General features: G+C 40.5%; 2 protein-coding genes across 3 annotated transcripts; both read left to right on the top strand.

Moving 5' to 3' along the window:
• The first annotated feature begins 2,399 nt into the window (after positions 1-2,399).
• CIMIP5 (ciliary microtubule inner protein 5) lies at positions 2,400-8,132 on the top strand. Of its 2 annotated transcripts, XR_014494327.1 has the most exons (4): positions 2,400-2,888; positions 3,616-3,655; positions 5,761-7,589; positions 7,931-8,132. XR_014494327.1 is itself a non-coding variant. In XM_083378985.1 (3 exons), exons 1-3 carry the CDS (start codon positions 2,590-2,592, stop codon positions 5,950-5,952), a joined length of 531 nt encoding a protein of 176 aa, XP_083235111.1. In that variant the 5' UTR covers positions 2,400-2,589; the 3' UTR covers positions 5,953-8,132. The 2 variants fall into 2 exon arrangements, 1 of the variants encoding a protein (XP_083235111.1); XM_083378985.1 differs by having other exon boundaries at positions 5,761-8,132.
• Positions 8,133-10,436: 2,304 nt separating this feature from the next.
• Positions 10,437-22,746, top strand: SLC66A3 (solute carrier family 66 member 3). Its single transcript, XM_083348769.1, has 7 exons — positions 10,437-10,609; positions 14,086-14,168; positions 14,256-14,325; positions 15,736-15,793; positions 17,810-17,930; positions 18,553-18,594; positions 21,821-22,746. The coding sequence occupies exons 1-7, from the start codon at positions 10,461-10,463 to the stop codon at positions 21,907-21,909; spliced, it is 612 nt and encodes a 203-aa protein (XP_083204895.1). The 5' UTR covers positions 10,437-10,460; the 3' UTR covers positions 21,910-22,746.
• Positions 22,747-27,953: the final 5,207 nt, after the last annotated feature.

The raw sequence follows: 27,953 nt of genomic DNA, 5'->3' as shown, positions 1-27,953 counted from the left end.
CAGCTGCAGCACACTGCTGGCTCATATTTAAGTCATTGTCCACTAGAACTCCGAGATCTCTCTCAGAGTTACTACTATCGAGCAAGGTACCACCTATACTATACCTGTGCATTTGATTTTTCCTGCCTAAATGTAGAACCTTACTTTTTTCACAATTGAATTTCATTTTGTTAGATAGTGCCCAGTGTTTGAGTCTGTCCAGATCCTCCTGTATCTTAAGCCTATCTTCTGGAGTATTGGCTATTCCTGCCAGCTTGGTGTCATCTGCAAATTTGATGATTTCCCCATCTATCCCCTCATCCAAATCGTTGATGAAGATGTTGAAGAGCACTGGGCCCAGAACAGAGCCCTGGGGCACCCCACTACACACTTCCTTCCATGTAGATGCAGTTCCATTGAGGACCACACGCTGAGTACGGCCTGTCAGCCAGCTACGAATCCATCTGATGGTGATGCTATCTAACCCACATTTTTCTATCTTATCAAGTAGTAGGTTGTGATCTATTTTATCAAATGCCTTACTGAAGTCCAAGTAAATTATATCTACAGCATTCCTCTGGTCCACTAGTTTTGTCATTTGGTCAAAGAATGCAATAAGGTTTGTCTGGCATGATCTGTTTTTGACAAACCCATGTTGGCTTCTAGTGATAATTTTGTTCGCATCAAGGTGTTTGCTGATTTGTTGTTTGATTATCTTTTCCAGAATCTTCCCAGGTATTGAGGTCAGGCTGATAGGTTTCCTGGATCTATTTTTTCCCCTTTTTTGAAGATGGGAACTACATCAGCTCTCTTCCAGTCCTCTGGTAGTTCCCCAGTGCTCCAGGATCTTTGAAAAATATAGTTCAGTGGTTCTGAGATCACGTCTGCCAGTTCCTTGAGAACCTTGGGGTGTAATCTATCTGGTCCTGGTGATTTGAACTCGTCTAGGCTGGACAGGTGCTCACTTACCATTTTCTTGCCTATCTTAACTTGTGTTTCTATTCTGTTTTTTATGGCACTGGTTTTGGTAGGTTGGACTGTTTTTTCCCTTTGTGTAAAGACAGATGCAAAAAAAACGAGTTAAATAGTTCTGCTTTCTCCCTGTTGCTTGTCACCTTCTTGCCACTTTCCCCCATTAATGGACCAATCATTTCCTTAACCTTTTTCTTGTTTCTTATACGTTGAAAGAAGCTTTTTTTGTTATTTTTGACTTTGGTCGCAAGCCTTAGTTCATTTTGAGCCTTAGCTTCCCTCACTTCATCTTTGCAGGCACGGGCTGTTTGCTGATATTCTGCCTTAGTTATGTGCCCCTCTTTCCACTTCTTATACTTGTCCTTTTTATCTTTCAGTTTATCAGAGAGTTCTTTATGCAGCCATGCTGGTTTTTTTTTGAAAGCTTTTATTTTTCTTCTGGCAAATGCAGCTGCTTTTTTCTGTCCTAATCTCCATGTTTCAGACACTCACTTTTTCCAAATTGGTTCCCAGAAAACAATTGGGACAGTAAGTTTTGGGAAAATTAAAATAAAAACTGCATTTTTGTCCCTGTTATCCAGGCATGTCAAACTGCTGGTCCACAGGCCGGATGCGTCACACTGAAACCGTGCCCACCCCATTGCTGCTGGCAATGGGGGAAAAGTTGCGATATATCGTGCGACGTCACATCACGTCGCGAATTTGACATACCTGCTGTAATCCCTTAATTCAGGGTAGAGTCGGGATGACTAGATGGAGCTGAGAATTTATTGGCCAGATGCCCTTCCTGACATCATGCAGCAGATATTTTCTCTTTCTACCCTACGAAAGAAACATCTGCCATTACCTAGGATTGAACTCTCAACCTTCCAAGTGGGAGGTGGGAGTCTTCACCATTAGGCCACCACAGCGCTCAAACAGTGCTTCCCAATTTTGGCAACTTTAATTCAATACTGGGACTTGAAGTCCACAAGGAGGAGGAGGAGGAGGAGGAGGAGGAGGAGGAGGAGGAGATTTGCAGCAACTTAAAAATTCAGCCAAGCCCTCCAGCAGCTGTCTTTATTGAACCCACACCTTCTGTCCATGATGAATATTCATGGGAAGGAGTCTGGTCTCCAATGGAGACAGTAAACACACAGGGCTAATCCAGGCTCCCCATGTCTTCTGTTTCAGCTCTGCAGGAAAGCTCGGCAATTTAAAAAAGAAAATCCTTTTAGTAAAGGGTAAAATCCCTTTACCTGCCATTGTCTGTTATTTGTTCAGAAAGCTTTATGATGCGATGTGGATCTTAGAAACAACAAAGAAATACTACTTTTATTTCCGGAACACACACACACACAGACACAGACACAGACACACACACACACACATATATATACAGATATAGCACCTGAGTCGTCTTCTTCTTCTTTTTAACGCATTGAAACTTGTTTCAAGTCCCTGTGCAATGTGCACTGTCCAAAAATAGATTGTTGGGTCCTCTGACAAGCGTGATCCGAAACCGCTCAGGAAACCTCAGAATTAATCATACATTTCTCTTGACATTTATGTCAAAACGTTGGGCAAGAAGTTGCTGAACCGGTGAACCTGCTGCATTCTGGCTAATGCTTTCCCACACTTTTTTTCTGGGTTGATCCAATGTTAAGTATTGTAAGCAGCGTTTATACCATGGGAAGCAAAATAAACGGACTCAGAGGCACCACCTCAGCAGGGTATCCGTTACCGGCAACCAGCTCTGCTGGAGATTTAGCTTCATATTCTTCACTTTCACTGAGCAGCAGGTCTGGAAGAAGCCCACTTGTTACCTCCCAGAATCTGGTGAAGGCCTCAAGCAAAATCCATGGAGAAGAACAAGAAGCTCTCAAGAGGGACCAGGTCCAACAAGACAAGATCTGGAGAGAGCTTGTGGAGGCTGAGAGGAAGGCCACCAAATATTGGTGAGTAACTTGGTAGTCTCTCTCTCTCTCTCTTAAAAGCTTTGATGTGACTGTTCCTGTTTGATTATGCTTGGGCTGACCTATGCAATGCGAGACTTGCCTGTGATTTTTACAGAATAAAAGCAATATAATCTTAGAAGAAAAGTTAAAAAAGCAAAAGAGAAGAAGGAGAAGAGATCGAAAATAAGTGGGGGGATGAAAAAAAGCAGTAGTTATACAGGTACTCCTTGACTTACAACCACAACTGAGCCCCAAATTTCCATTGCTAAGCAAGGCAGTTGTTATCTATCTATCTATCATCTATCTATCTATCTATCTATCTATCTATCTATCTATCTATCTATCTATCATCTATCTATCTATCTATCTATCTATCATCTATCTATCTATCTATCATCTATCTATCTATCTATCTATCTATCTATCTATCTATCTATCTATCATCTATCATCTATCTATCATCTATCTATCATCTATCTATCTATCTATCTATCTATCTATCATCTATCTATCTATCTATCTATCATCTATCTATCTATCTATCTATCATCTATCTATCTATCTATCTATCTATCTATCTATCTATCTATCTATCTAAGATTGGAATTAGTTCTAACACTGCATTTCTTTTAGGCCTTCAGATATTCACTTAAATTTTCGTTTGTCTAGTTAGTACAATTATACTCACGTAATAAATCATAAAAGATATTATCCTTTTACATTGAAGGTATCAGAACTGGAGTTTCCTAAAGGACTATGATCCCCAGGTAAGTTAAAATCCAAACATGCATGTTAAAAATATACTGACATGTTTGAAACAGATTTTTTTTCCTTATTTTTATATAATATATTCATCCTGAATTAACATAGTCATAGTTCACAGCGGTCAAGGATGAACAGTGATGATGCTTTACACTCAGTGGGTCCATACCTCATGTTAAGACGGTGGCTTATTTTTACATGGAGCAGAGAACAAGCTGGAATAGCTTGATTCACAAAAGCAGCTTATGCTCTTATCCAGCGAAGGCTCAGCACAAAATTTGTAGGGTTCTCTTGCCCTTCTCTGAATTGGGAAAGATACTAAGAGAATCTCCCAAAACGCGCTATTCGTGGATAGTTCAATTTCTCCTTCAAACACAGCCTTCAGGGAATGAAAAGGGTTTCCATTGTTTCTGTTTTGCATAGCTCTATCACTATGATCCATTGTCTTCTAAAGGTAGGCAAAAATGAGGGATGCCAATTGAACAATGACAGACTTTATTGTCCTTATGCATCCCCTTCTCATTTTTCATTTAAGCCTGCCTAGGATTTGGGCAGGGGCATTCTCAAAGAGTTAAAAAAAAGATGCCAAGATGGTAGCCATTACCATGACAATGGTAAGGTTGCCATGACATACTTTTTTAATGGGCTTTGATTGCATGGCTGTGGTCACCATCTTCACTTTTTTGACCACCTCTGGGATTAGGAAAAAAAACAGTGGAAAACCCTTGTTCTTTCCCTGAATAGGAAAAAACAAGATAACGTATTAGTTCTGGGGATGGGAGGGAAAAGCCCCCCCCCAAGTTAATATCTCCATCAGGAAAAGTGGAAACAAAACGTGAGGACTTGCAAAACTGAAGAAAGTTGGAAAGGCAAGGAAACTATTTTCCTGGGGACTGAGGAAATGAAATCACTAACCTTGACTTCAAATAGAGAGAGAGAGAAAAAAAAGTATTACAATAACGTTCCTGACAATTGAATGATGCTGCAAACACAGCGTTTTTCTAAAGAAAATCAGGCAATTTATAGCTTGGAAAGAAATTGGTAGGGTTGGAGAGAACAGCATGATCTCAGCAGAATGTTGGTGATAACTGGAAGGTATTTACTGTGCTATTTATCGCACAGTAAATTTACACTGAGATAGGCTCTTAAAATCTTAAAACAGTTTTACAAAGTTAGAATGGTTCAGCTTTGAAATCAAGAATATGTCCTCTAGTCACTGCCAATGATTTCTTGTCATCCTTTTTGGTTTCTACACATTAAGCCTAGCTTTACAGGAACATTTTAAATCTCAGATCAATATCACATTGGTTTTTTTTGTTGGGTTGAGAGATCATCTGTGCTTCTATTCATGGACAGAACAAGGCAAACTCCTAACTCTGTAGTGACCAGAAAGCAAGACTTCCTTTTCTTTCCTTTTATTTCTGAAATTGTCACAAGATCTGGAAGCTATTATTCAGGCTTAATGTTTCTTTCTTTTTCCTGTCTCTCATCTCTAAAAACTAGCATCTACACAGCCTAAGAAGTGAATTCAATGTGCCCCAGCCAGTCATTCTGATTCTGACCAAATGACTTGTGCTTGGGGACAGGAATAGATAATAAATAACCATACATTAATAATATTTCAAAAGTATTTTAGACTATGAAAAATTGAATGCTTTGGGTGATGCTATACAGATGACTAACTAAAAAGTATAGCATTAGAGTTGAGTGAACTGTGTTTTAAAGTATTGCTAAACGTCCTTTAAAAAACAGGTGCTGCAGTGTTTATCTTGTATTGCAAAGGTTTTTTTAATTAACTGGATTAGCAGTTCGCTTACAGCCGCAGAATTTTTCATACAGGATAAAATGGACACAAAAGCCATTAAAACAAGGTAATTTTCAGAATGATTGTAATTAATGTATGAAAGCCAGAACTATCAGTATGTTTTTGTTATGATAGCTAAATCCTGGAGTTATCAGAACTTTGCTCCAGTAAAATGCTTCTAATGTTATTGTGTTCATTCTTGAAATCTTTCCTAATTCCCAATGGAAATGATTATGCATAATATGGCAATAGAAGCACTTCTTATTAAACTTTTATTCACATAAATAATTGATTTATATTTTTTAGGGCAAGAAAAAAGTATCTGTCCAACTCCCTGAATATATACCAATATTTTCAGACAAAATTCCCAATACTACCAACCATGTAATTGGGAGCAGAATGAACACTGATCTTGGTAAAACGCTGATAAAAATGGACTATTTCCTCAATTATGGAAGAAGAAAAACAAAAACTGAGCAAGAACTCCAGCCTTCCTAGAATCAAATAGAAATCTTGCTGTTAAAAAAGGGCTTATCTTTTTGAAGATTATACTTTTTGAAATAGGATTAATGTCAAAAACTTTGTGCGCTTACCCTTCCATGCTTAATTCTTCTGTAGACTAGTCAGCAATGATATTTAGCAAATTAAACTTGATAGCAAAGTTTGCTAATATTATCCTTGAGAATGGTCACATGTAAACACACCAGTCTTCACGGTTTCCAACCTTCACATTCTTGAACACATAAACTGCATGAAGCTGTGTTGAGGTCTACTTTTTTCACTCAATAGGAAAACTGTATTTCTTCCACCAAATTAAGCCTGAAATTTCATTGCAGATAAGAGCGCTGGCCTGTTATACATTCTAAGACTCGGCTGGGCATCAAAATATATGTAAGTGCCATAGTGGCACAGTGCTTAGAATGCAGTCTTGCAGGGTAATTTTGCATTCACAATGCCGGGAGTTTGATCCTGACTTTCTCAAGGTTGACTCAGCCTTCCACCCTTCTGAGGTCGGTAAAATAAGGACCCAGATTGTTGGGGAGAATATGCTGATTCTGTAAACCACTTAGAGAGGGCTGTAAAGCACTGTGAAGCGGTATATAAATCTAAGTGCCCTTGCTATCTATTTGGGTTTTGTATATGGTGCCAGCTACAACCAAGGGTTAGGGGCAGGGTAGGAGAAGGGACTGGACATCCAGGACACTCTGGAGATTGTCAGAGGCACTGCCCTGCAGATAACCAGATGTGAGACCCTACTTGTGAGATTGAGTGTTAGAATTAAATTAGAATTGCTACAGCTATACCAGCCACCCTAGTTCAGAGCAGCTTCTTTGCCCGGGCTGCTTAATGCTGTGCCAATTGCACCTGTTCCTGGATTGGGGAGGCCTGTTTGCAATCACTCATGCCTTAATCAGACCCTGGTTGGATTGTTGTAATGCATTTTATATGGAGCTGCTCTTGAAGACCCTCCAGGAACTGCAACCGGTCTAGAATGCAGTGCTGTGTGAATTGATGAGCATACCTCAATCCACCTATACAGCACCGCTATTTTATAAATTGCACTTGTTCCCAGGATGCTTCCAGGATGTTGATTATCATCTATAAAGACTTACATGGCTCAGGACTGGATTATCTGCAACACTGCCTTTCTCCAATTATTTCAATCTGCCATGCTCTATTAAGATAGATATGCTTTAGGTCCCTTCCTTGAAACAATGCAACCTGAGGGGACCTAAGAGGCATGCCTTAGCTGTTGCAGCACCTGACTTCTGGAATGATCTTCCCGCAATATATGGGCTGGTCATGTCCTTGAATGCTTTCTGAAAAGCACAAAAAATGAATATTTCTTTTAGATGTTAGGGCTAGGATGTTAGAAGCAAATGTGATTCCCTAGTTGTCCCATTATTGTTGCAGTTTAATTGTATTTGATTTTTTGTTGTTTTATATTGGTATATACTGCCCAGGGGCATATTTGTGTGAGTTGAGCAGTCTTGTTCTGTACATTTCTCTATATACGCAGAACTATTGCAATAAACAAAAAAAACCCCTCATAATCAGCTTCATTAAATGCCTTTGAATGTTTGTCATCAAGCATCGATGTAGCTTTCAGAATAATTCAGGAATTTTGTTTATAGGTTGTAGTTTTAGAATTTAATGTTTAGTATTAAGGATAATATGAAATGATTGTTAAACGATAAGAAATTAAATATAGGTAGATATTAAATATGATTTAAAATTATGAAATAGAAATTGCTAATGAGGATTAACGAAGAAACATAGATAGGGGGGATTCGAGGAAGTCACCTGAAAATGATTAGAAAGATTAGGAATAATGGAAGTTAAGTATTCTTTTTGTATTTTTGTTGTTGATTGTATTGTTTATGTCATGTCTTGTTTTTTATATGTATTTTTTTGTTTAAATATATGTTTATATAAAAGCAATAAAAAAATTTTTAAAAAGGAATTTACTTTGAAGTAAGCCGATCTTTTTCCAAATATATTGAACTTTCAATGGTTTCCTGCAACGAAGAACAATTATATTTATCAGAAAACTTGGCAACTGGCTTGAAATAAAATTGTCTTGTGCTTACTGACTTGGCCTTCTTCTAGTCTGGTTTCTTCTCTTTTTTTTAGTTCATACATGCCAATCAAGATCAGGAATGTATCTAGCTTTGTATCACCTAACCAGAATGGATATTTACATATAGGGAAATTCATTTGTTTGTTTGGCAATCTGGAAAAGCATAGTTTACTGAAGGAACTTTGAGTTGAAATGCCCTGGACTAAAGTTATAGTCTTGGGCTTATAAAACCTGGATTAATATAAGATTCTAGAAAACCAGGGTTTCGGTATCATCTTTTTTACCATTTTTTTACCCATAATGTCTAGCTGTAACATTATTATTATCCTTATCTTCTTTACTACAGCTGTTGCTGTGGAAACTTTCTACTGCAGTAGCAACAAACCCCTTTTTGACCAGCATGGTGTCCAATGCATACATTCCAAATGGCCAATTTCCCATTCTTTAATTTTGTCATTAGTTATGTTTTGTCCTGTGGTCGACTTTTGGGGGAGGAGGGACGGGACAGGAAAGGGACTATAAACCAATCAGCTTAAGGAACAGACACAACATCCGCGTACTGTTTTCCTAAGAAACCATCCTTAAAGTTTTACCGCAAGACACCGGACGGCAGGCGATTTCTGGGCATGCTCGATAGGCACCCCGGAAACAGTAAAAAAAAAGGCTTCTTTGCCGCAGCTGTTGGTTTCAGGAATTGAAGCTGCTGTCTTTAAGGAAACCGCTCAGGGCTGCCGATTTAAGCTAACCTAACGATGTCAGGAAACTGGAATAAAATTTAAATAAAATCAAACAGATCTTCCTCCTCCTCTCCAATCAAAGAAAGCCCCAGGCTTAATTTAGGTCCGGCGCGACCTAAAAACATATCTGTTTAAGCAATCCGGTCTGGTCTGACGGGTTCTGTTTTAATTATTGTTTTAAGATAACTATTTGTGCATTCTGTTATTTATGTTCACTGTTCACCGCCCTGAGTCCTTAGGGAGAAGGGCGGTATACAAATCAAATAAATAAATAAATAAACTTGGGGTTGGAACCTGTCCTGGCACGTGCTGAGAGGGATTTTTTTTTAAAAAAAATGCCTCTGGGCACATGCAAAGTACCAGCTGCTTCTGCCTTGAGTTAAATGAGCCTTGGTGGAGCAGTGGGCTAATGCCTCCTTAAGTAACACCAGCTGCCTGCAATTAGTGCAGGTTCGCATCCCACCAGGCTCAAGGTTGACTCAGCCTTCCATCCTTCCGAGGTAGGTAAAATGAGGACCCAGATTGTTGGGGGCAATAAGCTGACTTTGTAATAATGCCGCTTGGGGGGTGTATGAAAGCCCTAATAAGCAGGCATATACATAGAATGAAGGCTACTGCTAAGCTTGCAAGCCGCCCTGAGTCTTTGGAGAAGGGCGGGATATAAATGGAATTAAAATGAAAAATAAAAATAAAAATAAATAAGATCCAAGAAGGGGGGAAATAATGGAGGAAGAAAAGAGTAATTTCCCTAAGTTGATGTTGAATTTAATTACAGCAGCAAGACTTTTAGTAGGGCAATATTGGAAGAAGGAAGAACTGCCAACTATAGAAGAATAGACTTTAAAAGTTTCCAACCTGGCGGAAATGGCAAAGATCTCAGCGTATTTGAAAGACCATTCACAACAGAGATATATTGTGGACTGGAAAAAATGGATTGATTACATCCAGAATAAATAAGGGACTAAAAAGTTTCATTTAGCATTTGAAGAAGTACTGATGTGATATTTATATTGCTTGTAGTCATTTTATAAGTTAAAGTGCGATAGATTTAATAGTTTATTGTTGTTTGCATATGGTAGATTATGATTGTTTCTACTTTTATACCTTGTATTTAGCTCTGGGAAGTCGGGGAGGGGGGAGGGGAGGGAGGGAGGTGTTGGGGAGGGTTGGGAAGAGGGGAGGGGGTTGAGAGGGGTTTTGTTTTGTTTTGTTATAAATAAAATGTACTGTAAAACTTTTCAATTAAAAAAAAAGAGTAATTTCCCTAAATTAGAGTTTTCATTGATTGAGGCGGCAAATTGCTAAGCACATTGATTGTGCTTAGATGGTAAGCCGCCCTGAGTCTTCGGAGAAGGACGGGATATGAATGGGATTAAAAAAATAAATAAATAAATAAATAAATAAATAAATAAATAAATAAATAAATAAATAAATAAAAATAATAAATAAATAAATAAAAAATAAATAAATAAATAAATAAATAAATAAATAAATAAATAAAAAATAAATAAATAAATAAATAAATCGGTGCATCAAGGATAGGCAGTGTGGTCCTCCAGGCAGAACTCCGTCGTAACCACGGCAACCAAGCCTGCTCCTCCTCCTCCTCCCGGCCAGGGTTAACCCTCTCCCCGCCCTCGTCGGCTCCACTCCGGTCGCTTCTTCGCTGGCAGAAGCAGGAAGAAGCGATGGATCCGGGCTGGCTCTTGCTGGAGGCGGCGAACTGGAGCACCATCGCGGCGTGCCTGGTGCTCAAGTTGCCCCAGGGAGCCGCCTTGCTGGCCGCCAGATCCGCCCGAGGAGTCAGCCTGGAAAGTTTAGTGCTGGAGCTCGGCGGGTAAGGACGGACTTACTTCTCCGCCAAACTGCGCGGCAGCGGCGGCAGCAGCAGCAGCACCAACCTCCGCGGCTCTTCTTCCCGCCTGCCCGGTCTTTTGGGAAGGGGAAGGCTTCTTTTCTCGGTGTCCGCTGAAGAGTTGAGACCCGCGGAGGGAATTGCGGGTTCGGCTCTTCCCCGCGAGTCACCTCCCCGCTTGGAGCCCGGGGCTATTTTTGCTGGTTTTCGGAAACCTGCCCCGCGGGCAAAGATCCACCCACCTCGAGTCAGCTTCGGGTGCGGATACATAAGATTCCCTGGAGGGAGGAGGTTGGCAACCTCTCTGGCCGTCGTTTTTCGAAGAGGAGAGCCGGGCGGAGGGCCTGGGACACGAGGTGTCTTCTGGGACTCCTCGGGCGCCTCATCTGGCCGTTTGTTTTTTTTCCCTCTTCTTGCTTTGGCCGCTTTGCCTCCTCGTTTCGTCTTCTCACAGGCGCTGCTTCTCCGCTTTCTTTCCGGGCGCCCCTTCAAACCACAGCTGCCCTGCCCTTTTCTCTGGCTTGCTTGAGTTTGGTTTCGTCGTTGAGGAGGAGGAGGAGGAGAAACTGGCAAAATAATCCTTCGATTGGATGGTAAAGCCAAAGAAATGTGCAGCAGCTGCAAGCAGGCTGATATCTGGTTCTGTTGCCTCCCGGAAACGAGGCACATAGAGAGGCTAAGATTGGACTCAAAATTCAGCCCCGAGCCCCTCCCTAGTTCATAAAATAAATACAATAAAAGGTAATCTCGTGGCTGCATTTCCCTTGTGATGCCAAGTAATTTTCCTATCTCAGATACTTGAGGTTCCAGGCCAAAAGCACTGTGAGTTCCCACATTGAAGTTCTTAGGAAATGAGCGTCTTTCTTTTCTTTAGGAGTAGACTTTACAACTTTTCCCAATCCGGTGGTGTTCAGGTGTGTCAACCTCTTTCTCTGTTTCTCCGGGCTAAGTAAGCTTGCTTTTCAGACTGTTTACCGCTTCTTTGGAATGGTATAGGGCAGGGGTGTCAAACTGCTGGCCCGCAGGCCGGTTGCATCATGTGGAGGCTGTGCCCATCCCAGCTCTGCCAATGTGAAAAAAGTCACGATATGTCACAACACGTCATGTGATATGGCGACCCGTGGTACAGGGTCTCCTGCTTGAGCAGGGGGTTGGACAAGAAGACCTCCAAGGTCCCTTCCAACTCTGTTATTCTGTAAGGCTGTTGCACTTCATGGATAGTTGTAGTGAAACTTCCCCCACGGAAGTGAAGAATGACATTTTATAGGGCTAATAGTGATAATTCTGCAATTCCTAAGTGCCTTTATCAATACCTATCTATAAAGAAGCAAAGTGGGATCTTGAGGCAGACAGTTGTATGCCACTTAGTTTGGGGACAGTTGGCTCCTTACATTCGGATTTGAACAAGAAAAACCATCATTTTTCTGATCTCTTCCTTGTGCACTTTACCAACTCAGCCAGTGTCCTCCAAATGGTTGGTAAATAAGCTTTATTTCCCTCGTCCTGTAAATGCCAGATACCCTGCATTACATCTCCCATAATTCTCAGCCAGTTTTATTATTGACCTGGCTAGCTGAAAATTCTGTATATCCTGAGGATACTGGGTTGAAAAAGGCTAGCTACTACTTTTCATGTGCAAATGACACCTTTGCCTTGTCCTTACTGTTTTAGGACATCCCTATTCTTGGCTTCCATAACTTTAGCATTGATACCTGTAGCAAGGAAACTTACATGCAGGTAGTTCTTAACATACGACCATAATGGAGTCTGCCCATTATGGTTGTCAAGTTGTGATGGTAAAGTGGCTCACCACATGACCACTTGATTTTATGACCTTTTATTGCAGCAGTTGTCCTTTTAGTTATGGGAATTTTTGCCCCAAACTAGAAGTTAAACACTGGGTTTCAGCAAAAACATTTAAAAAATGGTCATATGATTGCAGGATACTGCAGATGGCCATAAATGCAGGAAAGTTATGTGGTTGAGGTATGCATAATGAGATGCAAAGCGGATAAGATATTTTGGGTCCAGTGTGACCACTCATGTCCTCACTGGCACTCGTGGAAAACTACTTTGGTCTCGCGTATGAACTGTGCAGCTCATGAAAGCACGCATTTGATATAAGGTGGCAATGATTCTGTAAGGTAAGATTCAAACAGGCATTTTCCCGAGTCCACGTTAGGTATTGTGCAGCTTCTTTAGGCATGGCAAGGATTCTTCATAAGATAATGAAATACTTTCTCCTGTTTCATATCCAAGTTCTGCAAGCCTCTGTTATGTGGTATTGAAAGCAAGGTTGGCACAAAAATAGGTTTTCTTCCTTTAACTTATATGGAACAGCCTTGTCTTGGAACTCTACTCCTCCGGCATATTTGGTGGGAATTCTGGGAATTGAACATCTGGAATTCTAGAGTGTATCAGAATAGTGAAGTTTGAGGAAGAGCTTCTACCAGAATCAACATAGAATGGGATCCAGATGAAGATTCCGGCTTTCTTGGAAAAGTTTCTTGAACAGAGGTATTCTAGCACTGAAATGGGTAGGAGACATTCTTGAGAGATTAATGCCACTTATGTTTATGCTTTGTTTTCAATATTTCCTGAGTTGATATTTTAAACAAGTGTTCCCTTTCAAAAGCTTTTATTCCCAGGACAGGCTGTACAAGTGGGGAAATTCTCTGAGACTTTTCTCACAAGGTCAGAAACTACTGTATCCCAAAGTTGCATATATTTCCAAGTGCACTTGAACTATTCCCAGTCCAGGAGAAACCTCCCCCCACAAAAACTATTTTTTGACAGGAAACCAGGCTTTCTTGTTATTTGCGAACTAAATCCCAAGTGTAAACTAGAACCTTACAGAGGTTTGAATTTCTCTCCATGTGTTTTGTATAAAATGTACAGCTTCATTCCAAACATGGCACTGATCCCAAATGTGAAATCCAGCTGCCTCTCCTTTCTTGGCTCCTATTGTTTCCTGTTTTACATGGCCATAATATCACAGTTAGTAAAACTCACAATTGGCATAATTAGCCTTCTAAAAACGCATCCAATCTCAGCAGTGTATCAGGGTAGGATTCCAGCCGCTTTTTTTTCTCTCTCTCCTGCCTTGTTTTAAATGTTTAATGTTTTAAAATTTTATTATTTTAATTGTAAACCACTGAGAGTTGCTGTTCAGAGCGAGATAGGTGACATTGGAATTTAATAAATAAATAAATACCTCTTCTTTGGTTGCCCTGGGAAGATCAAATTCTGCCTTTATGCCTTGTTTTGGAGATGCCTTTACACTCATTGGCTTGGTCTGAATATCACAATAAATTGTTTAAAACTTGAGCAATTATTTGATGTGAAATTAGGCACATGCAGAAATAGAAAGAACAATAAAGCTTGCTCTCAGATTACTGGGTTGGATGGTTATGTCTGAATTGACCCCATTGATTGAAGTTACACTTTTTCCCCCCCAGTTTCCTTGTTTGCTTGAGATACATGAGTTACTACCGTTATCCTCAACTAACATATATAGAATATCCCATCATGATTGTGCAAGGTAGGATTTGTTCCTCATTTATTATTCCACCATTCTTTCGTTTTTGTCAGTCATGCAGTAATGAACTTTTATTTTGTTTTCTTTCAGATATCATTCTTTGCCTGCTTGTTCTGCATTTCAATGGCAAAATGAAGCATGCTTTGCCTTACACAGTCATGTATCCTTCACTTATGGATTTGTTCTTTTCCATTTATACAGCATTTCTGGCAGTTTTTTCTGCATTCCATATTTAGAATAAGCCTTCCCCCATGTTTGTTGTTTGTTCACGTTCAAACATTTTCTAATGGATTAATGTGCTTCATTGGCAATTGAAGTTTCTTTAATGGAGCAGAAGGGCTTTGTGAGAAATTTTCAAGTGTAGCAGAGTGGGCCTGCTTTTCATTCAGGGATAGAAGAAGTGGCTCTGCCAAGTTATTGGGCTATAAAATCTGTTATCAATGTTAATTGTTGGGTATTCAAGCTGGGACTAGTGGATCTTGGAGTCTAAAGCTTCTAAAGAAGTTTGTATAGGTGAATATATATGATATTTTACATAACGTACTTGGGGTCACACTTTTATAGGAAATTTTTATTCATTGGATTCTAAAATGAAACATTTTTTTTAAAAATCCCATTTATATCCCGCCCTTCTCCGAAGACTCAGGGCGGCTTACAATTTAAGCACAAACCAATGTGCTTAGCAATAGCCTTCATTCTATGTATATGCCTGCTTATTAGGGCTTCCCCCCCCCCAAGCGGCATTATTACAAAGTCAGCTTAATTGCCCTCAACAATCTGGGTCCTCATTTTACCTCATTTTGCAGTTAGGATGTATGAAATCATAAAGACATTTCCCAAGTATTATCAGGGCTATTGCACAATAGTTTCTTAAGTGGATTTGGCTAACAATGCAGCCTGAGGGTTAGAAATGTGGGGATCAGAGTATGGAGTGTGAAGTGAAAGCTGAGAATTTCAAGCTTATTCATTCTGTGACTAATATAAGTCCATCTCTGCAAAATGTGTGCAATGAAGCTATAGTGCTCTGGATTCAGATCCTTCACTATAAGTAGGGGCACGAGTGTAGCATTTGTCTGCAACTCTTTAAAGCAGCTACATCTTTTCCCAGGAACAGGATGCAGCTGCATAAGCAGCCTTGGAACTCTGGGGGAAAATGTAACTGAGGCAAACACAGATGCTTCCTTTGTACACTCTGAACCCATCCTCTGATCTCTTTCTGAACTGCTTTACAATTTTCATTTGTAATACACACTTGGATTTGCTAACCTGAAGAGAGCTTTCCTTGGGATCCTGAGGGGGCAGGTCGATGCCGTTTTGCTGAACATACAAAGTAAAAGCAAATGGTTAATTAATAATTCTAGACTTATTAGTTCAGTCATCTTCTCTTGATGAATAATTTAATGTAAGTGGATGTGAAGGTTAAAGATAATAGAAATCAGTGGTATATCAAAAGGATTGCAAATAAGGAAAGGAGGTGAGTGCTGTAAAGTGATGGCATCAATTAAAATCAGATTTACCAAGCGTCCTTTTCACCTCCACCTGTATTATGTATCTTAACCTGAAAGGTTAGATTTGTGGCAGGATGGTATGCTATAACTCTGCAAGAATGGATATTGGACTTGAGTATGGTAAGGAGTTGAAAGAACGTGCTTGTATAATTAGTCATTCTAGATGTTGCGTTTTATAATGGGAAGCCACGATAAAATGTGTCGGGCAGGAACTTCATGGAAATGAAGAGTCAGAAGCTCATTGTTTATCTTTTGCTTTCCTTCACTTGAGTTAAGATGCATCATTACATATGATGTGGCGTAGCCGTTGAAATCGAGTTGTGTTGGTTGGGAAGATATTGCTCTTTATGCCAGCATGGGTCTCTGCAAGGGGGCAAAGGGGGAGGGCAAGTGAGATCATGTGGGTTTGGGACCCCAGTGTATGGCGTGCTTAAAAAATAGCTTGCTACTTCAAGCTTGAGAGACTATAATAAAGAGAGCCTCTAATTGTTTCCTTCACTAATTTTGGTTTTCAATAAAGTTTAGAAACGTTCTGTGGGTACACTGGTTAGTATACAGTATATGCCTTGAAACACATTAGTATTTGCTTGCGTTGTTGTAAAGCCAGGCAGGTCAAAGTAGTCTGAAAACATGGAAATTTGGAAACCACAAGATGAATGGATAGAAATTGTATCAGAAAATTCAAGTTCGTCTTGTTCTTAGCTTTGGGAAGAAATAAATATGTTAACTTAAAGTGATCACTTGACCTTGGGAGTGATCATGCACTACTTCACTACACTGTTAATCAGCATGACTATTAATGAAGGCCATACCTTACAATACCGTAGAGCTGTGGGCTGGGCTGGGCATTTTTGCATGAGCCAAAGGGTTTTTTCCTGGGAGGAAAGTTCTTTTTAAAAATAAAACTATGTCGAGTTTTATTTTATTATTTTATTTTAATTTTATTATTTTATGTATCTAAAGTAGTTGCCACCAATTTTTGCCAGTTATAGCTCTGATGGCAACTGGCATGCCCACTGTAGTCCTAGGCTCTCAAGTTCTCCATCCCTGGAGAAGTAGAACACTAGCCTGCATCAGCTCATCCGTGTTAGCTAGGTTCCTGGCTGACTAAATGGTGGCCTAGGCCAACATAGTCTGGCCCAGTTTAGGACCACTTGGTATCATGACAACTCCATACGTCTTGACTTCTTATCAGCCCTTTTCTTTATGTTGGGTCTGAAGCATGTCTCTAGCTATTAAGTAAAGGTAAAGATTCCCCCGCACATGCGTGCTAGTCGTTTCCAACTCTAGGGGCCGGTGCTCATCTCCGTTTCAAAGCCGAAGAGCCAGCGCTTGTCCGAGGACGTCTCCGTGGTCATGTGGCCGGCATGACTAGACGCCAAAGGCGCACGGAACACTGTTACCTTCCCACCATAGTGGTCCCTATTTTTTCTACTTGCATTTTTACGTGCTTTCGAACTGCTAGGTTGGCAGAAGCTGGGATGAGTAACAGGCGCTCACTCTGTTACACGGCACTCGGGATTCGACCCGCCAAACTGCCGACCTTCTGATCAACAAGCTCAGCATCCTAACCCACTGAGCCACCGCATCCCTAATACCCTCTAGGTATTAGGTGAGAAATAAGTTGCTTCCCATTTCTACAGTATTTTCTGCTTCTGCCATCAGATGCAAATTTCTAGAAAGGGGCTGCAGTTGCTCTGGGGTTCTGTTTTTGAGCTACTGATTTTAGTTGCTGTTTTGTATTAGGTATACCACCTTGGAAGAGCCCCCAATTAAACAGGATCTGCAATAAAATATATTTCTTTAACCATGATTTGTTAACTAAGCCATGGTAGGTGGATTATACAATAGCCTTAAGTCAAACAAATCTCAGTATGGCTTAACCTTAACTTGCAAAGGAATTACGTAATGCATCAGTGCAGACCCAAGCATTAAATGTCATCTTCATTAACTGGCAGCAGCTTTGTTATATCTGAAGCTGAATCTGCCCTTTGGGCCCTGGGACATGAAATCTTTTCTAAATAGGCAACATCAGTGATTTAGTGTCTGCTTACAAAAAGAATTGAGCGATGGACACTTCCCACCTTTCAATGCGATCTTTGCTTCAACAGTTGCATTCCTGTTCCCCCTCTGCAGAACTTGAGCACAGTGGTCAGTGCAGCAAGTAAACTTGCTCAGCTCCAGTGTCTTTGGCAGACTAGAGATTCTGAACAAGTGAGTGCCACAACTTGGGGATTAGCCACATACACCTGTGCAGGTAAGTGATATCTATCCTACCAACATTTGTGGAATTTCTCAGTATGATTTCTCCCCCCCCCCCTTCGGTTCTGTTTTGTCTAATTCTCGGAGACTACCTGAAGTTTTTTTTTTTAAGTGATTTGCCATTCCCTCTTTTTCTAGGTCTGAGAGAAAGTGGCTGGCCCAACATCACCCAGTTGGCTTTGTGCCTCAGCTAGGACTAGAACTCCTGACCTTTTGTGTGTAGCCTGATGCCTTAACCACTACACCAAATAAAATGAAATTTAAAATTATTGGAAGAATTTAAAAGTTAACTTTTATGAACTACTGTTAAATGCAGTTTGCTGAAATAAGGCTTTGAGTCCTATAAAAATTGCTGATAAGACAAAAACAAGTGCTTGAAAGATGCCCTTCTTTGTTGAAAGATAATCTTTTGGAAGGATCATGTGAATGCATGTCAAAAGAAAAAAAAAGGAAGATTTCTGGCAGATGCTCGACAAGATTTCTCCACCGGGCACAATAATAATTCTGCATATCTTGTTTGCCAGGATTGAAAGGGAATGGAAATGTATTATCAGCTAAAATATGAAACTGATTTATTTCAAACCTGCTAATTTTCATTCTTTCTCTCCCAAATAAAGCAAGAATATTTACAACGTTGATGACTACAAAGGATTCTACAGGTAATGTCACATTATTATTGGGGAGTCTTTTAGCAGAGATTTTAAACATATTCTGCAGAAAGAGTGCAAATGTAGAGGAAGGTAAAGATAACATTGGCAAAGTACGCAAGAACTGTTAGCAGTCAACAGTATCTTAGCTCTGGGAAAAGTGGGTGCCTAAGACTCAAAGTAACCCTGCTTTGATCGTCTATGGGACAAGAGGATTTCATGTTCTGTTATTATACTCTATAACAATAAAATACTAGTACAGATAGTCCCGGATTAATGACCACTTCTTCAGCAATTGAAATTATCAGTGGCGCTGAACGAATGGCAATTCCCACTGGTCCTTGAGGTTTCAGCTATTCCAGCACCCCCAGAGTCACAGTCACATGATCTCAGTCTGGACACTTGGCCGTTGGCTCACTCTTACAACAGTGGCAACATCTCACAGTCACAGGGTTGCCCTTTGTAACCCCTCCCTGCTAGCTTCCCACAAGCAGAGTCAATGGAGAAGCCAGCAGGGAAGGTTGAAAGTCACTCTCACCCGGCAGCAGTTACCTCAACCCTTGCTGCACTCACAATGAGCCACATCAGCACCCCACCACACACACACACACCCTCTTCCACCTGGCAGAAGCCACACCAACCCTTGATGTGCTTTCAGCATATGGCCTTCCCCACCCGCTAGGAGCCACCTATCTGCTTCCTAACCTCCTTGCCAGTTGACCAGCGCTTGCAACACCCTGCTGGCTTTCCCACTGACTGGTTGCTGGAAGCCAGCAGGAAATTGTGCCAGAGGTCCTTGCTTCATGACCTGTGAACGTCTCTTTAAGGACAGCAATGGGGACTGCCAAGATTGCCATCAGTAAGTGATGCAGTCTCGTGTTGTTCTGCTTTATGTCCACATTGCTTGGTGGACTACTACCGGTACCTGTAGTCCTTGTAGTGTCTGTCTCCTCACCTGGCCTCCTTTGAAGGATGCCAAAATTACCCATATGTTCTTAATGGCTATGGGGAAAAAAGAGAAGAAGGAATAGGGAAGAAGTCTCATTAGAATAAAGGGCTAAATAGAACAACACAAACTTTCCCACTCACAAGCCACTTTCTCTTTAAGAATCAAAAGGAAGATGTGAAGCAAGGCATCCTTGATTGCAAAGCTTAGTCATGTTTGAGCAGTTGAAATAGGCAGTGTGGGGTGTGGGGAAACACGCCCCTTCCCCTTCATCATTCGGTCATCTGCTGCCCTTCATTCACTGGAAAAATCAGTGGAGGACGCTGGCTGGATTTGCACAGAGTGCTGTAAAGCCTGGGAAGGTGCTTCAGAGAGTGGAGGATTCAACCCCAGTCTATGTCCTTCGTTGGCCTCTAATCCTCCAAAGCTTTGAATGGGAGTGCTGAAACGGTTCTCTTTGCAACTATGATCAAAACTGGAAATTTGCTGTGCCTGTGCAGATTTGATTATGTACGTTTACATGCAGACAAATGTTGTATATTTTCTGGGGAAGACAGGCTTTAAGTTTACTATTAATCCCTTGTATTTGAAAATAACAACAAAAATAATTTTGCAAATGCCTCATCGAGGCAGAAAGGATTTCTTTACCTAGATGTGCTGAAATGACGATACGGCTTTATGAGAGCTGACTTTAAATACTGTGATTGTGAGGGATTCTGTATAAGTCACACAAGATTCTACATAAGACAAGGGAATTCCTCTTATAAGCTAGAGCAGGGGTGTCAAACTCACAACGTCAAGTGATGTGTCGCGACATAATCGTGACTTTTTTGCCATAGCGCGGTTTCGCTATGATGCATACGGGCCCTCGAGCCGGCAGTTTGGCACCCCAGATCTAGAGCCTGTCAAAGGGTGGTGAGGTAAGTAAGTATCTGTCACAATGTCCTTATGTTACTAGTTACATGCTAATTGAGAGATGTCTGCCCTTTGAAGTGGATCAGACCATAAAATGGCCTAGGATCTTGGAATGCGCTTTTAATATTTTTTATTTATTTATTTATTTATTTATTTATTTATTTATTTATTTATTTATTTATTTATATTTATTTATTAGATTTCTATACCGCCCTATTCCCGAAGGACTCAGGGCGGTTTACAGGGCAAAGTTAAAAACAGTTAAAACAGTACAAAAGTTAAAATACAGTTAAAATTAAAATAGAATTAAATAACCTTAGCCCAAATTTAAAATTTAATTTAAAATTAAAAAATTTAAAACCCCTCAGCCCAGGCCAGCTAAATCAAACAACCAGGTTTTCAGGTCCCGGCGAAACAAACGAAGGTCGGGGGCGGTCTGGAGTTTCACAGGCAGGTCGTTCCACAGGGCAGGCGTGCCCACAGAGAACGCCCTCCCCCTAGGGATAACCCACCGGCACTCACTGACCGGCGGCACCCTAAGGAGGCCCTCCCTGTGGGAGCGCACAGGATGATGGGAGATTGATGCTGGCAGCAGGTGCTCCCTAAGATAACCCGGACCCATGCCATTTAGGGCTTTATAGGTCATCACCAGCACCTTGAATCTCACCCGGAGGGCAACTGGAAGCCAGTGCAGCTCGCGGAGCAGAGGTGTTACATGGGAGTGTCGGGAAACTCCCATCACAACTGGGGAAGGTGTTGTAACAGAATCCTGAAAACCTGTCAGAAATTCTCTCCACTTCCACTTCCACCTAGTCCAATCGCAGTGTTATTTTGAATTTCTTTCTACTTCGCCCGGACTCCAAATATCTTTCTTTGTAATGGTTTAATATTGCACTTCCTCTTTTCTAAGTCAAATTCATATTCCCACTGCATTAAAAGGTTTGGTGTGCAGAAACCCATTTCTAAGAACAGACTTCACTTTACTGAAGGACTTGTTTTTGGTTTGTGACTGATCTTGTGCCCTTCTTGAAGCCCAAAGTTAAGTAGGACTGAAAAAAAATTTTTCCCCACTTGTGGAGCTTCAGAGGCACAAGAAGGAATTCAATTTATTCTATAAACCACCTCAAAATGTCACTTCTTTCAAAGGAACCCTGGAAGCTACAAATTTGGAGTTTGAAAGGAGTCAGGGGGGAAGGAACAACATGATGCTTTGGGATGAGGAGAAAAGTTCAGGAGTTTTTCTTCTACTAGCATGGATATTGTGCTATTAGTTTGAAAGCTATTGAAGCTATTTCCTAAATTTAAAATTGATTTATCTTGCTTGTTTCATTTTAAGATATGTAGTTGCTAATGAGTATTCTTTCCTCCTCTTCCTAGTTCTGATCCGTTTTGTAGTCATGATGGCTCTTAATGTTTGGGTCATCGCTACTATATTGGAATACCGGAAGGCTAAGAAGCAAGACTAAGATGCAGACCCCGCTCCTTTTTAAATGACATGGATGAAAATGAGACATTCCATTAAATGAGAGCTAATGTTTACATACTGTACATGTACCTAACATTCAGTGCCCACACTTCAGGTGCATTGTGATGGTTATACTTATTGTTTGTAAAAAAAAATATTGGCTAGAGGTGAATGAAGTCTTTCATTTTATATGAGCAGATTGCATAACAGACTTCTACAACTGGTTGAGTCTTATTTGTTGGTTATCTCCATGGAGAGTCCCACTCTTCTAGTGTGTGCACACACCACAGTAGGACCAACAACAGTTCAAGCCAACAAAAAACTAATGTTTTATATTGAATGGTTGGTTTTTCAGAACTGCGTTTCTGGCAACTCTTAAAGGTGAAATTTATCCTCTAAAGATAAATTAGCCTATATAAGGAAATCTTTGTCTGATTTCCTCATACTAAATGGCCCTCTAAAGGTCTAAATCTTCATCTTAAAAAAGAACTGTGTATTTTATTTAGTTAAGGTTATTTCAAAACAGCTTCAACTACAAAAAAAACCTCTTGTATTTCAGTTCCTGCACTTTAAATATGTTAATCTTGATACTCTGTTTGGGTTTATGTTTCAGTCTATATTTTTTTTGAACCAAATTTGTATTGCTACTATTTTGAGTAGCTGTAACAATGCTAACCTTATACCTTTGCTTCCAAATATAAACAAATACATGACACTTAAAGAACATCAACAATATTTCAACAACTCTGTGAACTTGGTCTAGTGGCCCACTAGGTTTCAAGAAGTATAAATGTATCACTAGTGCTTAATTCTGAAAGTTATTTCAGCAATAAAGAATGTTGGCATTTCAAAAGATATTAGTGAAGCTTCTAAATCTATGTGTCTATTCTTTGAATTAAGTATGCAGCTTTCTGCAATTAAACTTAATTGAGAAAATAAAGTGCTTTGGTTTAATGTTAAGTGAAGGAGCTTAATTACATTTTCAAAATTTCTTTAACTCTTCTGAATAATTGTGCATCTCACATGGGAATAAAAATATATGCATATGACCCGCTCTTATCATGTGGGAAATTGTCAGCAGAGAAATTAAGTACTTTTGAGTTCAGCTTATCCCGAAGGACTTTTGTCAAATTAGAGATGCAACAGATTTTATCATAGGGGTGGGGCAAACTACATTTTGTTTAGCCTGGTTTGTCAGGATTTTTATAAGGATTAAGAGAGAAAAACATATACATGCATTCCATCTGAGATGAAGAGGGTGTTTGTGTGTGTTTGTAAGTGTACCTTCGAGTCAATGTGGACTCCTAGCGACTATCTGGACTAGTCCCTGTACTTTATTGGACAAAGTTTTGTGGAAGAGGTTTGCCTCGGGCTGAGAGGGAGTGACTGGCCCAAGGTCACTCAGCTGGCTGTGTGCCTAAGGTGGAACTAGAACTCAGAGTCTCCTGATTCTCGCCTGGTGCCTTAACCAACTAGACCAGGAGTGTCAAACTCAATTTCATTAAGGGCCACATCAGCATTGTGGTTGCCCTCTGGTGGCCGGGTAGGTGTGGCTAGGATGCCTTGCCACCTCTGCCCCACCCCCTGAGTGTGTGCAAAGCAGATGGCCAGCGCCAGCATCCTGGGTGAAGTCAGCATGCATGACAAGACAGCCAGCAGGGACACTGGATTCTGCTTGCGCACGCACGCAGGGGGTGGGGGTGGGGCTGCCCCGTGGATTTAACGCTGAGCGCGTTCTGGCTTTGATGGATGCAACCAGCTTGTAGATCAGCGCCCAGTTGGCCTGGGCCGGGCCAAGGTGCAGCGGGCCAGTCCTTCGCTCTTTTCAGAGCAGGTCCCCGGGCCGGATGGAACCACATGTCGGGCCGCATCTGGCCCACAGGCCTTGTGTTTGACATGTCTGAACTAGACCAAACTGGTTGTGCACTTATGCGCATTCAGAAAATATTCAGAACACCTTTACTTTTGTCAATTTTGTTATTGCTGCAGCCTGATTCTACAGTTGTGGAAATTAATTTTTTTCTCCTTAATCTACACTCAGTATCCAATAATGAGAAACTGAAGAGAGAAGCTTAGAAATATCTGTAAATTTATTAAAAAGAAAAAAACCCTGAAATATCACATTGGCATAAGTATTCCGACCCTTCACTCAGTATTTTGTTGAAGCATCTTTGGCAGCATTTACAGCCTCGAGTCTCTTGGGGCATGATGATACGACAAGCTTTGCACACCTAGATTGGGGATTTTCTACCGTTCTTCCTTGCAAATCCTCGCAAGCTCAGGTTGGATGGCAACAGTCGGTGGACAGCCATTTTCAGGCCCTTCTAGAGATGTTCAGGGTTCAGGTCAGGGCTCTGGCTAGGCCACTTTAGGACATTCACACAGTTTATTTATTTATTTATTTAATTGAATTTATATACCACCCTATTCCCGAAGGACTCAGGGCAGTTCACAGGGCAAGTTAAAAACAATACAAAAAGAGAGAATAAAATACAATTAAATTAATACAAGCCCACAAAGTTGTCCCTAAGCCACTCCTGTGTTGTCTTGGTTGTGTGCCTAGGATCATTGTCATGTTGGAAAGTGAATCTTCAGCCCAGTCTGAGGTCCTGAACCTGGAACAGGATATCCCTGTACTTTGCTCCATTCAGCTTTCCCTCAACCTTGACCAGTCTCCTAGTCCCTGCTGCTGAAAAACACCCCCACAGCATGATGTTGCTGCCACCATGCTTCACTGTTGGGATGATATTGGGCAGGTGATGAGCAGTGCCTGATTACCTCCAAACATAACGTTTAGAATTGAGGCCAGAGAGTCGAATCTAGGTTTCATCAGACCAGAGAATCTTGTTCCTCCCAGTCTGAGAGTATTTCAGGTGCTTTTTTTTTTTTTGCAAACTCCAAGCGGGCTTTCATGTGCTTTGCACTGAGGAGAGGCTTTACATCATCTGTCTAGCTAGCCACTTTGCCATAAAGCCCAGATCAGTGGAGGGCTACAGTGAAGATTATCCTTCTAGAACTTTGTCCCGTCTCCACACAGGATCTCTGGAGCTCAGAGTGGTCACCTTCCTTACTAAGGCTTCCTTCCCCGCCCCGCCCCCCCCCCAGTTTGACCAGGCAACCAGCTCTTAGAATAGTCCTCGTTGTGCCAAACCTCTTCCATTTGAGAATTATGGAGGCCACTGTGCTCTTACGAACCTTCAGTGTAGCAGAAATTTTATTGTAGCCTTCCCCAGATCTGTGCCTTGCAATAATCCTGTCTCTGTGCTCTGCAGGCAGTTCCTTTGACCTCATGTCTTTTGCTCACTTGCAGTATGCATTGTCAGCTGTGAGGCTTATAGAGAGGTGTGTTCCTTTCCAAACCATGTGCACTTTAATTTGCCACAGGTAGATTCCAATCAAGGTGTAGAAACATGTCAGCAGCAATCAGGAGAAATGGGAGGCACCCGAGTTAAATTTCAAGTATTGTTGCAAAGAGTCTGAATACTAATTCCAATGTGATATTTCAGGTTTTTTTAAATAAATTTACAGACGTTTCTAAAATTCTGATTTCATTTTGTCATTATGGGGTCCTGAGTGTACATTAATGAGAAATAACATGAATTTCATTCAATACCTGTAGAATCAGGCTGCAGCATAGCAAAACTGGCAAAAGTGAAGGTCTGAATACTTTCTGAATGCACTCTATGTCATTCTGTAAATGCATTCATTTCTTGAAGAAATCAGAACAGGATACCTGAATATTATTGAACAGGGTATAAAAGAAAGCTCAATTTTATTTATAGGACAAAACTGTTATTTTCTGGTGGCTTTGTGTTCAAATGAAGAACTGATTTTTCTCAAATTTAGGAGAAAGACTCTTTGTCACTTACTTATTTTGTTGTTGCCACTTTCCTTAATACTGTCCTAGGGAGGTAATGAATCTTTAAGGGACAAAAGCCAGGATCCAACAGGCAAGACTTCTCCAAATTATGACTTACAGTAACAAATCCTACAGCGGAGTAAAATTCTATTAAATATTTAATATCCTATTAAAATCTTAATAAATCAGATTAGTCAGATTAAAATAAGACATACCGGTAATCCTTGTTTAGTGATCACAATTGGGACTCTGTCATTAAGTGAAGCTGTCGCTGAGTGAGAAATCACATGACTATGACTGTTTCCCTTTCCCCAACTACCCTGCCCTTTGGAATGTTCAGCCCAGTACTAGGATAATTAGCAAGACAGGAATTGTTTGTATTTGGAGAGGAAGGGATTACAAGAGTTGGGAATATTCATCAAAACAAATGTGCTGGGCCCACAGCCTCGAAGGGGTCTGAGGGCCATGGGCTGTGAGTGCATTATACAAACAACCCAGTGTATTCTCTATTGTGTGTCTGCTCATTCTCTTGTAATGTCGACTGGTGACCCCCAGGGGGAGAGCATTCTCGGTGGGCGCACCAGTCCTTTGGAACCGCTTACTGGCTGAACTACGGATGGCCCCCGACCTTCGCTCCTTCCGGCGTGATCTAAAAACTTATCTATTCGAACAAGCCGGCCTGGCCTGATGGGTTTGGGGTTTTAACATTATTTTTAACTAACTTACTACATTGGGCACAATCATTTAACTTTAAATCTTGTATCCTGTATTCTTATTTTTATTGCCCTGTACACCGCCCTGAGTCCTTCAGGAGAAGGGCGGTATATAAATCAAAATAAATAAATAAATAAATAATCTCTGCTTTGGAGGAGGGAGGAAAAAAAGGAGCCAGGCACAGGAGATTGCCTGCAGAAATCACCTATTTCTTCCCCCCTCGCAGAAAGCAAGGGATTACAAGTGATTAAGTGGGCTTCTAATATTTTCATCTAGAACTTCCAGAATCGCTCTATATTTCAAGCAGATGACTTTCTCAATTCCTATAAATCATCCAATTTTCTTTCAAACTGTCTATCCTGGACCTCAGATTTACTCTAGAATTTTTGTTTTACATTGCCAGATATTTTTTCAATTTCCTGTCTTAATTTTACAAATCTTTCATCCATTCATCTCTCAAAATCATCAGTTTTCCCCCCTGGAGAGTTGCTTCTAGTGGGTAATGAGAACCTGACTCAATCTGGGGCTCTCCAAAGTTTGGCGATATCTTTTATCTCTTTGGATCAAGGAAGAGTGTGGAATTAAACGTGTGTTCTGGACAGAAGCTCCTTCTGATTAAATTAGGGGGGGAAATGCAGATACTCTGAATTTTCATCTCTATTCTCAACTGCAACAGAGCTGATATGGACATTTACAGCTTTGCTTTCTCCATCTCTTAACCTTTTAAGAAGCAATTAATTATAGATGCAGCAAGCAAGATTCCTTGCAGTGAGTTATACCTCCTTTTGAGATTATCAGTAAGAGGAGAGATTTGACTATTGGTGAGACCTAAAAAGTTTTTTAAATGGTTAAGAGGACAGAATTTTTCTATTTTTATTTTTACTATGAAGTGAAAGTGGGTGAAATAAGGGAAAAAGAAGAGAGGAGTTTTTTTACTCTTACTCGGGATTTCTTTTTGTTTTTTGCTTAAAAATAACTACTAGAAAAATGACCACAGAAGACATTCATTGGAAGTACTTGCAATTACTCAAGATGTAATTTAGGAATTCTGAAAAAATGGTAAATTTGATCAAATATTCCTGCTTACTCTTTTATAACCCCTTTCCTCATTTTCTGCAAGAGGAAAAAATAAAAATGTCAGACCCAGATTATATTCTGACTAATGATGATCAGGTGACTTAAAAGACCCTGTAGATCTCATAAATGAAGGCATTGGTCAGTTATTTTTTCAGCGCCATTATAACTTTGAATAGTCACTGAATGAGGCAGTTAGTAAATTAGATCTCTTTACAGCTGATGCTAGCTTACCAAATCTAAAAATATACGTCATCTCTCACTGCAGAATTTCACCCATCCATTTCAAGATAGAACACTGGCTCATACTGAATTTAGTAATTATATGCTAGTGCTTAGATCTCTTGATACTTATAATGGCAAAATATGGGGGCTAAAGCAAAACAATTGGTCCTGGA

Source organism: Vipera ursinii (genome assembly GCF_947247035.1).
Source record: "Vipera ursinii genome assembly, chromosome: 1".
NCBI classification, from domain to species: Eukaryota; Metazoa; Chordata; class Lepidosauria; order Squamata; family Viperidae; genus Vipera; species Vipera ursinii.
Note: the sequence above shows the minus strand (reverse complement) of the source record. Positions and strands in the feature narration are given on the sequence as shown.

Coding starts and splice junctions, on each gene's coding strand:
- CIMIP5 (XM_083378985.1), top strand. CDS start 2,590: ATGTTAAGTATTGTAAGCAGCGTTTATACCATGGGAAGCAAAATAAAC. Junction 2,889..3,615: donor AGGAAGGCCACCAAATATTG/GTGAGTAACTTG, acceptor TTTACATTGAAG/GTATCAGAACTGGAGTTTCC. Junction 3,656..5,760: donor TAAAGGACTATGATCCCCAG/GTAAGTTAAAAT, acceptor TATATTTTTTAG/GGCAAGAAAAAAGTATCTGT.
- SLC66A3 (XM_083348769.1), top strand. CDS start 10,461: ATGGATCCGGGCTGGCTCTTGCTGGAGGCGGCGAACTGGAGCACCATC. Junction 10,610..14,085: donor TTAGTGCTGGAGCTCGGCGG/GTAAGGACGGAC, acceptor TTTCCCCCCCAG/TTTCCTTGTTTGCTTGAGAT. Junction 14,326..15,735: donor GCTTTGCCTTACACAGTCAT/GTATCCTTCACT, acceptor CTGAAAGGTTAG/ATTTGTGGCAGGATGGTATG.